The sequence below is a fragment of the Archocentrus centrarchus genome, chromosome 1 (assembly GCF_007364275.1).
Source record: "Archocentrus centrarchus isolate MPI-CPG fArcCen1 chromosome 1, fArcCen1, whole genome shotgun sequence".
NCBI lineage: Eukaryota > Metazoa > Chordata > Actinopteri > Cichliformes > Cichlidae > Archocentrus > Archocentrus centrarchus.
This window is the reverse complement of record NC_044346.1, coordinates 22,511,975-22,527,439: the sequence shown is the minus strand read 5'-3', so window position 1 is coordinate 22,527,439 and position 15,465 is coordinate 22,511,975. Positions and strand designations below refer to the sequence as shown.

The following is a 15,465-nucleotide window of genomic DNA, read 5'->3' as shown; positions in this document are numbered from 1 at the left end:
CTTTGGCAATGTGCAGAGGCAAAACTACTTTTTCCAGCAAAAAAACACAACTATGGACCTAACTATAAGTTACTATAAGTTAGGTCCATGATTCACACCATCACTATGGTATAACTTAGCTAAAACTACTAAAATTTTCTTATGTAAGACTTAAGCATGAATGTTATCTTACAGTATAGTGCTTCCTTTTTGTGTGTCTGTGTGAGTACCCATACAGTTTGGCATCATTTGCTCTATGATCACAAGGTACATGAATGAGTTTTTGAGATCACTCAAGTACCCACAAGTGTGCACGTGTGTACAGTGTGTGTGTACTATGTGTATTGATTTTGTGTATGTGTGTGTGTGTGTGTGTGTGCGTGCTAGCACAAGCTCCACAAAGGTCTGGTCATGTGCTTGATAGCTATTTAAGACAGAGGAGGGAAATGGGCCGATTCTTAGGGGGAGACTCCAGTTCTGCAAACACAGGAGCAGCATGCACAGACAGAGGTAGGGGGACAAATAATACTGATTCTTTTTTTACATAATGAACTACTGAATCCCAAAAGTCATACAACTCATACACAGTATGATCATCTGCTTTAGTGCCTTTGACAAATGGAAAGTGTATATTGGACTAATGCACTACTAATGTAGATGAAGTTCAGTTTTGTTTCAGATGATGATACGAAACAGAACCCAGCAGGTGATGCACTGACTTGTTGAGTAGTGCAATTATTTTTAATATGCTGAAACAAGTCGAGCATTTCCCCTTTTTACATTGGTAGCATTTTTTTTAGGTGGTGTTTTGTTGTTAAATAATTGTTCTTGCAAATTATTAGTCACGCCTTCATTCATTTCTAATCAACAAACTTCAGAAGGCACAAAAGGCACGCAAATCTAACTACAAAAAAAAAGGTTGAAGCAAATCATTGCTTGCTGTCTATTGTTGAAAGCATTTCTGAACTTGTAAGAGTTGAAAGCTAATGGCTTTGTGAATTATAAATAATGACTCGTGCTGCCTGCAGGGATGTGCAAGAAGTGAAGTTTTGGAATAATGTTAAGACAGTTGGCTTTAACAAGAGAACACATACTGAGTAAGTTGTTCTGGAGCTTATTTCAGTGACTATGGCGTGTACGTGCTCCATTTTTTTCATCTTCATCTTACCAAATGTGCTCTGGGATGGTCTGTGGCCCTACACAACCATGAACACGATAAGTGCTTCAGAAAAAGAAGGAAGGATGTGTAACAATAATTCTCAACATTTAAAAGATGCCTGCTCGCTTTGTCTTTCTATAAAATATCCAACCTACTTTATTCGTACCTTGTTCTCACATCTAACTCACCTCATGTCCTCAAAATATCCTTATTCACCTCATTCTCTATTTGGTAGCATGACGAGTGTGGTTTTGGTGGTGACCTTGTGTGCCACCCTCACCCTGGCCCAGTTCCCTCGGGAGTGTGTCACTCCTGAGGGGCTCCGGAGCGGACAGTGCTGCCCATCCCCAACAGGCGTGGCAGGAGACGAGTGTGGCTCCAGCACAGGAAGAGGGCAGTGTGTGACCATTGACGCTGACAGTCGGCGCCATGGCCCTCAGTATCCTTACGCAGGGCGCGATGACAGGGAGAGGTGGCCGCTGAGATTCTTCAACCGCACTTGCAGGTGTAACGGGAATTTCACTGGCTACAACTGTGGGCGATGCAGACACGGGCTAACTGGACCAAACTGTGATCAGAGGGTCTCTGTGGGTAAGAGAGCGGATGCTTCTTTTTGACCTAAAAATTCAAGACAATTTAAAATTTCTATCTTCTATTGTGCCCTTCAAGATTTCACAGGTCTACATCAGCCAGGGGAATGAAGGCAGCATTTATTGCTAGGAAAAAAAAAAGTGTTAATTTTTAATAACATTTTCTCTCCTCTCCTCTCCTCTTCCTTCATTCCTCCCACTCTTTAACAACGCTCCACTCTCTCTCTTCTTTGCTTCCTGTCTTCCTCCACCCCATTAACCTCAGTAAGGAGAAATATCATGCAGATGAGCACAGCTGAAAAGCAGGCATTTGTGAATGCTCTGGATCAAGCTAAGAAGACTGTCCACCCCGACCTGGTCATCTGTACTAGACGGTACATTAAAAAAAACAAAAAAAAACACAACACTCATCTTGAATATAATTAGCTGCTTTTAAAGGGTTGATTTCAACCTTTGAATCTCTGATCAGCACATGTAAAAGACACTAAGATTTGCCCAATAAGCCCAGTGTAGCTGAGTCTGGCAGTTTGAGAGCTCTGCAGTATCTGTGGGTGAACCCATGCTGTGTCTTTGAAATTATGAGTAAACTCAGAAAGTATCTCGTGGCAGCTGTCTGTAAAAGCTGTAGGCTGAAGAGCAAATGATCAGTTTTGGCATGAGTCAAGGGAATTATGACCCTCGAAGTAACAGCACATAAATCTGTGAGTAACCTCCTTCTAAATCAGCTGAGGATTGCAGCAGATTCATTTTTGAAGCCACTCTTACCTGCAGGTTGGAAAAAAAAATCACTTACCCTCCAGATCAGAAAATTAAATTTCTCCTATTATTAATGGTCACGCCCAAGATTTTTAGTTACAGGCCACACACTGAAATCCAAGTACTACTGACCAGCCACACCAGGGACTAAAATGTGTATCAAATACCTGCATATACCGGTGTTATCTACTGATAGCATTCCCAGGCTCTGAAGCGGTGTGTGAATGGAACAATGAGCAAAATCTGTAGGATTGCAAAGCATCATGAAAGTGCAGACCATTTAACACATGCATAGTTCATCTAAGGCCATGCATTCACTTACTTCAAATCAATCAAGATGAGTTTGGAGGATTCAGGCTATCTTGGAGCAGTGTGGAGGAAAAAATGCAAAGTGACAAAGTGACATTCACCCTTTATCTTTAGGTACCAGGAGTTGTTCGGGCCTGATGGCAACACCCCACAGTTTGAGAACATCACCATTTATAATTACTTTGTTTGGAGTCACTACTACTCTGTCAGTAAGACGTACCTGGGGCCAGGCCAGACCAGCTTTGGAGGTGTAGACTTCTCCCACGAGGGTCCAGGTTTTGTCACCTGGCATCGTTTTCATCTCCTGCAACTGGAGAGAGACATGCAGGTGAGCAGAGATGGGGAGGGAGGGAGAAAGAGGGGGATAGTGGAAAAGAGGAAAGACAGGAGCTTTTGGGCTGATAAGGAAATGGAAGAGGAAGTTAGGATAGGAGGAGTGGCGATGATGTGAGGGGGACAAAAAAAGAAAATAAATGCTATGAGTGAAATGCTATCCTCAGGGAGAAAGGGTGAAACAGGTGGGAAATAGAAAAGACAAAACAAAAGCAGAAATATACTGAATAGGGAAGTAGGGGAAGACAAAAAAGGATCTAAAGGACATAGATGAAAAAGACCAGCCTGCATATTTTTCAAATAAACAATTCAAGAACGCAGTTCTTTTACAAACAATCCTTCCCTGAACATTTGCCTTCTTCACTTGTTCAATTTTCGCAGGACATGCTGGGCAACCCTGCCTTTGCCCTGCCCTACTGGAACTTTGCCATTGGAGGCCGTGACTGTGACATCTGCACAGATGAGCTGCTGGGAGCCAGGAGCACATTTGACATGAACTCCATCAGCGCCAACTCTGTGTTCTCACAGTGGAGGGTCATCTGCGAGAGTGTGGACGACTACGACGCTATGGGCACCATCTGCAACAGTAAAGACAGTCACAGAAACACACCTCACCGTGCAGCGGAACAGTGCTGATATACAGCATCGTCTCAGCTGCATTAGAAAAGAGGGCAAAGAGCTCATAAAGAGAGCATGTAGAACATAGGCTGCTATAAATAATAGCTCACAGCTGTTGTGCTAAATTCGATATTGCTCGCTGTTACTTCAGTTTGTTTGAAACTGCTCTAGTTGTTAAACATTGCCTTCTCGGTTGCTGTGTGTAACTGAAGTGCTGCACACTGAATCTCGAAAATACTGCTTTCTGAAAGGCTTTTTTGATTCAGTGAGCCCAGTTTCGCAGTGTTAATTCCTAATAGGTCACCAGATTTAACCTAGAATAAGGGAATTCTTATTCAGTAATAAGATAAAACTATGTAAGCTAGCATTTAAGTGATCAGATTTGCAGGGATTGGCTCTCATTCCACACTGGCACCAGATTACAAGCCTAATTCACTACCTTTCTTCCGCATTCAAATACACCTTATTTATAAAGGATTTGTTTTTCATCTGAATAGGCAGTTAATTAGGAATGTCAGTCATCTTTCCCTGTGGAGCCTCAACAACAAACTTGAAAAAAAGAGGCCATAAGAAGAAAAAAAATTCTTGGTAACAGGTTGAACACGTGAACGGACAACATGTGAGTGATCTGTCTCGTTATTCCCTTTAGAGAGCCATGACAGGCTCGGTATTTCCTGCATCAACAAGCAACATCTCCTTAAATGGGTTAAGGGGGTTGCCTCATTTGTGCATGTGCTTGTTGGAGACAGGAATCTAACAGTCTACTGGTTCCTTTGATCTGAGGGAATAATCTTCAAACAGACAGACAACTCAGTTATGTAGCCTTCTGTTTATGTACTTGTGCTTGTGTGTAGGAGAAAAAGCCTGAAAAAAAAGAGAAAGAGATCATGCATGCAAGAGAGACAAAAAAGAAAAAAAAAACTTGTGTTCAGTCACAAAGCTCCCACTCACTACTGTTGACTTTTATTGAATAATTAAAAAAGAAAACTGCCATCCTGTCATGTTAAAGCCTGATGAAACTAGTAGAGTCTCCTGCACAGAGTTATAAAGTGGTTAAATAATGCATAACATTTTCAATCATATTTCTCACCATATCTATTGGGACCTCTGGCCTGTGTCTGAACTTCCATCTTAGTGTTCCACTAACCAAAAGTTATCTTTATTATTATTTTAATTAACATAATTATATTTCACTTGACTTAGTTATCTTGGGTGCTGTCTTCATCTCCAAGGTACAGAGAGCAGTCCCATCAGGAGGAACCCAGCAGGCAACGTCGCGCGGCCCATGGTGCAGAGGCTGCCAGAGCCCCAGGATGTCCTGGACTGTCTGGAGCTCAACACCTTCGATACCCCTCCTTACTACTCCACCTCTTCAGAGAGCTTCAGGAACACCATTGAAGGTGATCCAGATCCAGTATGACTCATAGGTCAGAACCAAAGCAGTAGCTGAGCTATAGCATCCTGCCATCAAATCCATCCAAGGAAATATTCAGTTTCATTTGGGCTCAGCTCAGGAAATAAAGCTGCTGAATACTGTGTGAGTGTATATGAAAGCACAGAGCCAGAAAAACGCACTCACTCAATCCTCCACCCACATGCACATATGGTTAGCTCCAACACACCATTTGTTGTTCCTAATTTTGGTAAATCAGAGCCTTCATTAAATGTTTTCTTTCTTTTTTTTTTTTTTTGGTTTCTTTTTTTTTTTCCTTAATTTCTAGGCTACAGCGCCCCCCAGGGGATGTATGACCCTGTGATCCGCAGTCTTCACAATCTGGCCCACCTCTTCCTCAATGGGACAGGTGGACAGACTCATCTGTCACCCAATGATCCCATCTTTGTTTTGCTTCACACCTTTACCGACGCAGTCTTTGATGAGTGGCTCCGCAGGCATCAACCCGGTACACTTTAGTTACTATTCACATGCAGTAACAAAAATCATTTGGGAGGATGAATATAACATATTCTTCCTTCATTCCAGGTGACACTGTGTACCCTGATGAGAATGCTCCTATTGGACACAACCGCAGATTCAACATGGTTCCTTTCTGGCCTCCTGTTACCAATGCTGAGATGTTTGTGTCTGCCCCAGAAAACCTGGGCTACTCATATGAGGTCCAGTGGCCGGGTGAGAATCAGAAGACATATAAACATGTCCACATCCACAAAACCCAGGGATTCTTGATAACCTTCCCCTCCTTTCCTTTATAGCTCGTGCCTTCACCCTGTCTGAAATCATCACTGTAGCTGTTATTGCAGCAGTGCTGGTTGTGGCAGCGGTGGGTGGTGTCATAGCTTGCGCCATGAGAGTTCGCTCCTACCACTCTGCTGAGGCCTTGGAGCCGCTGTTGGGAGAAACTTTCCGACGCTACTCAGAGGACGACCGCAGGCTGGACAAATCACAGTCTGTTGTCTAAAATCCACGCTTACCTGGAGAGGACTCAGTCTTTACATACATTTGTTTTGTGTTCTTTTCTTTTTTCTTTTCTTTTTTTTTTTTTATTTCTTCAATTCTTCTAATAAAAGTGAACAGGTTTGAACCCAGGGATGATTGTGAGTGTGTTTTTATGAACTAAAAGGCAGTCAGAGTCTGGCGGATCTTTTGTTGAGCACATCCAGCAGATTTTCAGACTGCAGCCAAGCTTATAATAACTGAAGGAGTTTATATCCAACGCTCAAATAACTACTGGTAAACACTTGAAGACTACAAGAGCTGGCACTGAACCCTTTTCTCCATAACTACATCTCTGCTGCACAATTTAATGACTCCACCTCACTGCTCATTTTCAGATGACAAATTATGTTTATGCATGCAGACTAAATAATCCGTTTCAAAGATAACTATTCAGCCAAGATCGATGTTTTTGCTTCTTTTCCTTTTATTTCCTTCTTTTTTGAACTAGGTCTATATCTGTGTGAACAAGCAGTACTTTTTTTGCCGCAGGCACAAATTTGCTTGTCTCAAGCCTCAGGCCAACGGGCAAATCATACCATTTAGATGTAATGGTACTTCTAACCACTGACTCAGATCAAGTCCTTGCAAATTTCCATGTGTTCAAAGCAGCAGATGTACCGCCCTCAAGTGGATCTAAGGAATTACTGCGAAAGGAGGAAATCGATATTTTTTCCCCTTCATTTCGGAAGATGTTCTAAATTTGGATCGATTCTTTTAATTGCATGTAGGGAATATCAAAGACATAATTTAATATGACTTTAAAGTCATTGTGGAATTTTAAATCATCATAGCATCATAAAGCTGCTAGACAGTCCACACCTACAAGGTTGTAGGATCAGTTTCCCCTTTTGACACATTTTTATTAAATTAACTTTAACTGTGGCCAAAATTTTTGTTGATACTTTTACATATATAACGTCGTGAGACGGCGCGCGGACGGGGCGCTAACTGGTCCAAATGCGCACAGCACGCACAATTTATAATCCCACGTTGCAGCTTTGGAGGCTTTCAGCAAGACTTCAGGCCCGTACCCAGGGAGAACACGTCACGGAGGTGGAGGTGTCTCATCTTTTTAATGTGAGCAGCAGTAATAATAAACTTATTCAAACCCCGTGGCCTTAAATTTTGATGATTTTTAAGCCAGGGCTATTAAACATAAAAAACGAGCATAATTTTAATCAAAGTAAAAAAAAAATAAATAAAATAATTTGAGAAAGAAGCTCATTTACACCGTGAGAAATCAGGGTTTTTGAATCAATAAAAATGAAAAAAAAAACATAGTTAACTTTCATCACTTGAATTTTTTTTCTTCCGGGACCAATTTGGTTCTAAAATTCCTGATGAAATAGTGGAAATCCTTTTAACAACCATTTGTTGAAAAAAACAAAAACAAAAAATCATTATTTGAACCTTCACATACCGCTTTTAATGAGACAGATTGGCTTTCAAACCCATAATTAGATGACGTCACGCAGTCCTTGTCTGCTATTTCATGATTCGGGTCTAATTATTTCTTGCTCCGGGCTATGCCACTGAATACAACTGAGCGACACTGGCGTGCATGCTTTTCTTTTCTGTGCCAAATTTCCACTTCACTTGCTCATTTGTGGCAATGACGTGGAAGTAGTGGCACCTAAATCTTCCGGTTGGGATATTTTTATCTTGCTTTATGGGAATCAAGATTTTAACACCGAGCACTGGACTGCGTTACTGAGGATCGGTATTTTTGCAGCGCAGGCTAATATCTTGGAAAAGCACCTCATGGGAACGGATGGAGAAGAAGGTTTTTTTTGGATCCGTCATAAGTTGGCTGTACTTTCTCTATCACCAGGTTGCACTGACAGCAAAAAGACACAGCCCTCTATGTTTATGAATATGGATAGATGTGACAGTCACACACAGAACAATCATTTGGCCACCACTACCCTCCAGAGAGAGGCTCATTAGTGCTTTTCAAGCATGCTCTCATGAAAGTCATCTTATTTCCACTGCAGAAAAAAATGCATTAGAGTTTCTGCAGCCAAAGAAGTCACTGTGCTGCCTACATGGTGTATGACCAGGGGTAGAAAAAAGTCCTGTTGCCTGTGACCGGCTGTCATTTTCCTCAAAATGTTTGACATGGAATTTGAGGCTTCTTTCGAAAAACATCAGTTTTCTTGCCTTTTCTTTATTAAAAAGAAGAAAAAGAGGTGTAATTGTATCTGCTCAGTTAGTTGTATGGAAATCCACTGAGGTCAAATGTGTTTGGATGAAAAATACCAAATATACAAAGCGCCATTATATGACAGGAAACATCCAAGTCAAATGCAAAAAAAAAAGCATTATACCGTTTCTCCATCTTAAAATCCTCCCCATGCCAACAGGCAAGCAATTGTTCATCTGGAGAAGGATAAAGCAGACTGCGATGGCTGGGTTTCAGTAAAGCTTGCAATGTGAACAGATGGCTTTGATTAATGCCGAGGCTCCAGACAGGATCTCCCTAGATGCCTCCTATTTCCTAAATGAGACATTTGTGTGCAAATGTATTGTTTGTCAAGTTGTCACCAGTAACTCCGGTAATTAAAGTGAAAGTACTGAAGATTAACCACAAAAAAATGTCACAGGTTTCCTCCGCCTTGGTGTTTGTAAGCCTCAGGTTGAAAATGTCTGTCCAAACCTTACACTCATTTTTTTCAGCCTTCTCTATAAAGTTGCCTTTCCTCTAATCTAACTGATCCCCCCCCTCTCCTCACGACTCTTCTGTAATTCGGAGCTGCCTGTCATTCCAAGCACGACACACACTTCATCATGTCACCTTGACTAAACGTGAGTGACGCTGAATGTGTAGTCATGTCTTACAAAAGACAGAGAGAAAGTGTGAGAGAGGGATAAAGACAAAGAGCATAACCGCTACACGAAAACACCTCCAAGGCAAAATTCAGTTCACTGGTTTGGAAACAGATGCAAAAATATGCAAAAAGAAAAAAAAAAAAAGACTCCTGCTTCTTCTATCCATTAAAATATGACTTTCAGCTCAGATGTACTTGTTTAACAGTTCGGGAATTTTCTCAGATACTTGACATATTTAAGGCACTGTTTCACTGATATGTTGTTAAATCTGCAATTAAGAAAAACAGAAACATCCTGAACTTTAAAAGGTTTTGGATAAAAAAAAAATGAACATTTAATAAGATCACTTACAGTAGATTTGGTTACACAATGATATACAATGCCAGTGTGTGTGTGTGTGTGTGTGTAAGACGTGGCTACGAGGACTACTCACTTTAATGAAATAAATTACAGTGATGAAAACATAAGTATCTCAGTCATGTGAAGTCATGTAAATAAATTCAGATGAAACCGTTTCTAATTTCACACTGAACTATTAACAGCAACAAATTAAGTCCTAAAAAAAAGCAGCTGCTAAAGTTAAAGACTATGAAAACACTGATTAATATTACACTGGCAAATAACAGCCGATACTCAGCAGCTGCTTCTAACAGATGCAGCAAAATGCTTTCTTTTTTTTCTATTTTCTATCCTGTTTAACATAAGGTGGTTAACATTGCTAATTATCAACATGTCACTTAAGACATTTTTATTCCTGAAATCATGACACATTTTGATTCAAACACAACAATGAAAAGTACAACAGTCTTTCAAAGCAGACATCCTAAACCCTAAGTGCCATACAAAAGATTGGCAGAAGAAATTGGCATGTTTTGAGTTTGTTTGTTTTTTTTTAACAGCGGCAGGCTGCTGTCAATACATGTTACAATGTTTTTTGAGGTTTCAATTTCATATATTTGGATGATCAACACATTCAGAAGGTCTGAGTAATGTATTCATGAAAAATAATGCACAACAATGCTAAACTATCCATCCACTCATTTTCATGGTCAGGGTCACGGGGGTTCCCCAGCTACCTCCTCCAGCTCTTCTGTGGGGATACAGGCTGTCCTAAGCCGGCTGAGACATATAATCTCTCTAGTGTGCCCACCCTGGGGTCTCGTGCTAGGGGGCAGCCCTAAAACCCCTCATCTAGAAGGCATCCTAGAAGCATCTTAGCCTGAGAACCTCAACTGACTCATTTCAATGTGGAGGAGTAGCAGCTCCGAGTCCCTCACAAATGACTGAGCTTAGTGGTCATTCTGGAGGGACTCAGACTGGACTCAGACTGGACTCAGCCATCATCATCATCATCATCACCACCACCACCATGGCGATCCTATACCCAGCTGCCTAACTGGCTTTAAAGGCATGCTCTACTATATTTTTAAATAATTAACTAGACCAACAAAAACAGTTTGTTTCCACAGTCAGACTGTGGCATTGACTTATTGATTACCTGTTTCTGGTACTTTGGGTTTTATGAGCATCTCTTCTGTGGTCATTTTGCTAAAAATAATGTTTTTATTTAGTTGAAGTAACACATTTACTGGAAATACTGATTGTAAATATAGCTGTGTTTGCAGTTGGAGGTAGCTTCCACAAATTAAATACAGATAAATTTAGACTTACAATAACTGCTCTTCTTATAATTATATGTATTGTTTCAACTGTCCATATTTGCCTCCTGGGGTCTGTGTGAAGCAGCTCTACAAGAAACAACTACACCCCTCCGGGACTCTTTTAGTAAGATGTCATGCAATTGAGATCCAGTGGTCTGTGTCTCATGAGAGTACAGTGAGGACAACAGTTCCTTTGGTCTTTTTCAGAATTTCAACAGCTTCAGCGTGTGTCACACCCTCCAGGCAGTGTCCATTAACAGCAATTATCTGATCTCCTCGTTTCAGCCTGCCATCCTCAATGGCTGCTCCCTGAAGTACAAAGTCATCATTATATATAAATAAGAGGTTTTTAGCACTAATATGACAACACATATGTTAGGAGAAATGAATAAATATGCACGTAAATGAAAAGGAATTAAGAAACAAAACAAATGAAAGCAATCTTGTAATAATGTAATAGAATTCCTTACTAAAGTATATGGCACTAAGAGTTTACCACCTGTTACAAATTATAATTCTGTCCTCCTTCCTTTGTGTCTTACACTTAGCATAACAGTTAGTGTTAAATTGATGGATTGTTTGCATTGAATGCAAAAAGATGACACTATAACAAAAAACAGTCTTATGTGGCTAACACAGGTATTCTCAGGATAACAGCATAAACTTAGCACAAGAAGTAAGGAAATTTGTGTTTGATTATTTATTTGTTGCAAAAATGCTTCTTTGCAATGAACCTTATACTGTTGGAAAACCTGTTTATTTGCAGTTACATGGTGCCACATTTGTAAGGAAAATGCATTTGTGTGTTGAGCAGCAGAGTTGAGTATGTGGGTTGCACCCATAAAAAACTTGCCAAATCAATCCATCCATCTGTCCATTTTCTTCCACTTATCCGGGGCTGGGTCGCGGGGGCAGAAGCCTAAGATGTAAGGCTGGAGACATATAATCTCTCCAGTATGTTTCAGGTCTGCCCTGGGGCCTCCTCCCAGTAGGACATGCCTGGAACACCCCCCAAGAGGTGCCCAAGAGGCACCTAAACTGGCTCCTTTCAGTGTGGAGGGGTAATGTCTCAATTCTGAGCGTCTCTCAGATAAATGCACTCTTCACCCTATCTCTAAGAGAGAGTCCAGCCTCCCTTTGGAGGAGGCTCATTTCCACCGCATGTATCTGTAATTTCATTCTTTTGGTCACTTCCCAAAGCTCATGACCACAGACTTAGACTGATTAGTAAGTCTCTACTCTCACCTATGGTCATGAGCTTTGGTGAGGGTAGAGACTTAGTAAGTCAACAGCTTCACTTTTATGCTCAGCTCTCTCTTCACCACAACGGACCAGTAAGCGTCTGCATCACTGCAGCCGCAGCCTCAGTCGTCTGTCAATCTCCTGCTTCTTCCCCGGGGAAGAGGGGAGTGGGAGATTGTGCTTGGTGGAAAGCATGTTTATTTCCTCTTGAGTGGTGTAAGGAAAATGCATTTGTGTGTTGAGCAGCAGAGTTGAGTATGTGGCAGGGTTATAATAGTTTTGGATTTTACATTATAGTTTAGTTTTAGTTAGTTTTTACTTTTTTTTCTCTAATTCAGTTAGTTTTAATTAGTTTTCAGAGTGGTTTTGCTCGTTTTTATTAGTTTTTATTTTTGGTTTTATGCTTAGTTTTAGTTAGTTTCAGTATTAGTTTTAGTATTTTCATACTTAATCAGGTACCCTTTAAAGATACCCTTTAAAGAAATATATTCAGCAACCAACTGTTCACAGACAGCAGAACTACATGCTAAATGTGTGTAATATTAAGGACACACATGAACATCAACAGGGAGAAACTGCTAACAATATGAACTCCAAAACTCGATAAATTCTACAATAAACTCCCAATAAAGTTCAGCCTCAGTGCAGCAGATTAACAACAGCTACATGTGGTGTTTGACAAAAACAAACTCCTTGAAGGAGTCAAAGCTCAAATCCAGCTGCATCCTGATGTTCTCTCCACCTGATGCTGCTTCTGTTTTGGAGCTAGCTTGGTTAGATGCTCGCTGATTAGACTTGCAGGGTCTTTGCGGCCTATGTAGCCTACGGAAGTGTCCGACCTCATGTCCGCATTTATGCATGTATAGCTGGATTGCGTGTGTTAATTACCTTGTGGTTGTGTGCTGGGGGTTTTTTGGTCCTCGCTCTTTGTGCTCAGTTTTTAGGGTGCAAACATATTTGTCCCTGTTTTTTCACTTTCTTCATTCCTTCACGTCCATTCCCATAGTTTCAGCAGCTCCCTCCAGGAATTTGCTGACATTTGTGAGTCCTTATATTGATGCTTTGATTATTAGTCCTGATTGTTATTATCTGACTGATAAAGTAGCCGGAAACGCACAAGGACTAAACACAACGTTGTGGCTGCGTTGACCCGACGAGTAGTCACGTTTCTCTGGAGGTGGAGGCCGGGTTGCCTTGTAGGATGAGAGCGGTTTCCGTAGCTGCCTTGTGTGCGCTTCTCAGGTCTACTTTGATGTTGGTGTTTTTTTTCCTGACTAAGAAGTGTTCCGTACATCATCCACAACATCATCCACAACAAGACACTCGCTGCTATCTGTGCTATCATAGTAAAAAAAAAAAAAAAAAAAAACACTCCACATGGGACTCTCTGAGGAGCAGCGCGGTGTGCGCACGCACGCACATGCGCACCCATTTGCCTGACGGCGTTCCGAGCTTAAACTCGGAGAGAGGAAAAAAATGATTTCATATCAATCCACAAGACTTTTGAAAAAATAACAATATCTATAATTTCAGTTAGTTTTAGTTAGTTTTGTAAACTCACAATTCAGTTTTAGTTAGTTGTCGTTTCTTCCTTTTAATTTTAGTTTTTATTTATTTCAGTTAACGACAATGTTTTTTCAATTTCAGTTTTCGTTATTTCGTTCGTTTTCGTTAACTATAATAACCCTGGTATGTGGGTTGCCCCCATGAAAAACTTGCCAAATCTTCTCTGCCAACGGCAAACAGCTTATTCTGTTATTGACTCATATTTGGTGCCATTTATTGGATTGAATGATTGAAGTCTGAAGAAACCAGACATATTGACAATTTATTCATTAACAAACAGGGGCCTCAGTAGCATGTGGAAGAACCGCACACAGCCACAACAGCCTGGCCCCTCCTCCTCATGCTGGTCACCAGCTTGGTCACACACACACTGCTGTGGGATGGCATCCCATTCTTCAATCAGCATTTACTGCAAGTCAGCCAGTGTGGTTGTGTTGGTCACTCTAGCACAAACAGCACACCAAAACTGATCCCACAAGTGCTCATTGGGGTTGAGGTCAGGACTGCAGGTAGGCCCATCCTCTCCACTCCTAAACTCTGATAAACCCGCTCTGTGGGGGTGAGTGTTGTCATCTTGGAGGACAGAGTTCAGTTCCAGACTGTGGAGATATGGGATTGCTGCTGGTTGCAGAATCTCATCTCCACATCTCTCTCCACTGAGATTGCCTCCAGTGAGGACAAGCCTGGCTGTCAGATGCTGGGGTACCAGAAGCTCAAAACAAGAGCCAACAGCAGAATAAGCTGTTTGGCACTAGCAGAGATTTTTTAATGGGCGCAACCAATATACTCAACTCTGCTGCTCAACCCACAAATGCATTTTCCTTACAAATGTGGCAACATTTAAGGGGAAATAAATGGGCTTTCCAACAGTATAAAATTTATTGCCAAGAAGCACTGTTACAGCAAATAAATAATTTCCTTACTTTTTGTGCTAAATTGTGATGGTAGTATTATTGTAGAGTCTTTAACTTACAATATCAAGGGCCTTGAGGTGACTATTGTTGTGATTTGGTGCTATATATATATATATATATATATATATATAAACATTTAATTGAATATAGCAAAACCACACACAGTGCTTATTATTTTACCTGAATTGCTGATGATCAGAAAAAAGTTTTGATGTGTTTTTGACAGAGAAAAAGCTATAACAAGATGTGATGTTGAAAGTAAGGAGCGACTCAGTGAGTGACACACAGATTGCTGCTAAACTGTGTTTCCTAACATTAAAACTCCTACGTTTTCCCTACAAAAGGAGACCTGGCTGATGCTTTCTCACCTTGTCAAAGACAGTTTTGATGTAGATAGGCAGATCTCCATGAGGGCTGCCAAACCCTCCTACAATGCTGAAACCAAGACCCGAGGTGCCTCTCTCCAGAGTGATAGTCTTATACATGCGAGCACTATGAAGAATACAATGCAAAACAATGGCTGTTGAGCATGCCAGTGTGCATGCAATTGAAAACAAGTGTCACACCAGCTTTGTAGTAAAGTTTGAGGTCTGCTTTTGTCTTCATTCAGTAATTAAACTGGAGAGAAAAGCAATAGCAGGACACCAATTCTTACCAGAGACTGTTGTGAAAGCAGGGCAGGCTGCTAGGCTGGCCTAATGACCATGCATGCACATCGCTGTGACCCTGTGTGCTGCATTCCTGAGAAGCTGCTGCCACCTAGACACACACACAAAGATCCACACAAAGAGTATGTTATGAATACAAAGTGCAAAAGCTTTAGCCATTTTAATTATGTATATTTCTTTATATCTGGGAAGTATCTAACTGGTTTATTCATGCTGTAGCACATGAATATAGTCATCATGTCACCGAATCAATCTGGGACTGTATAAAGAGACCAAAGTAACCAAGACTGCCTGAATTCAAGCAATCAGGCAAAAGCATAATGTCTACCGAGATGAGTCCAACTCATACAGGATCATATCTCATTATTCTTGATATGAATGAAATT

The 15,465-nt window shown here is 40.9% G+C and overlaps 2 protein-coding genes across 2 annotated transcripts in view; one reads left to right on the top strand and one right to left on the bottom strand.

Annotated features, from left to right (window-relative positions):
• Positions 1-425: 425 nt before the first annotated feature.
• LOC115781514 (5,6-dihydroxyindole-2-carboxylic acid oxidase) lies at positions 426-6,287 on the top strand. The gene is given in 10 exon segments (XM_075074374.1): positions 426-446; positions 449-489; positions 1,374-1,729; positions 1,994-2,102; positions 2,908-3,121; positions 3,508-3,712; positions 4,977-5,144; positions 5,466-5,645; positions 5,726-5,872; positions 5,956-6,287. Coding segments are annotated over 10 exon segments (1,647 nt in total). The 3' UTR covers positions 6,162-6,287.
• A 3,093-nt stretch (positions 6,288-9,380) lies between these two features.
• LOC115781011 (multiple PDZ domain protein) overlaps positions 9,381-15,465 on the bottom strand; it is a 55,800-nt gene continuing 49,715 nt past the window's right edge. The window contains exons 42-44 of the mRNA XM_030730502.1: positions 15,067-15,170; positions 14,780-14,903; positions 9,381-10,998 (exon numbers count right to left, since the gene is read on the bottom strand). Coding sequence (XP_030586362.1) covers positions 10,852-10,998; positions 14,780-14,903; positions 15,067-15,170 — 375 coding nt within the window. The 3' untranslated portion in view covers positions 9,381-10,851. The remainder of the gene's footprint in view (positions 10,999-14,779; positions 14,904-15,066; positions 15,171-15,465) is intronic.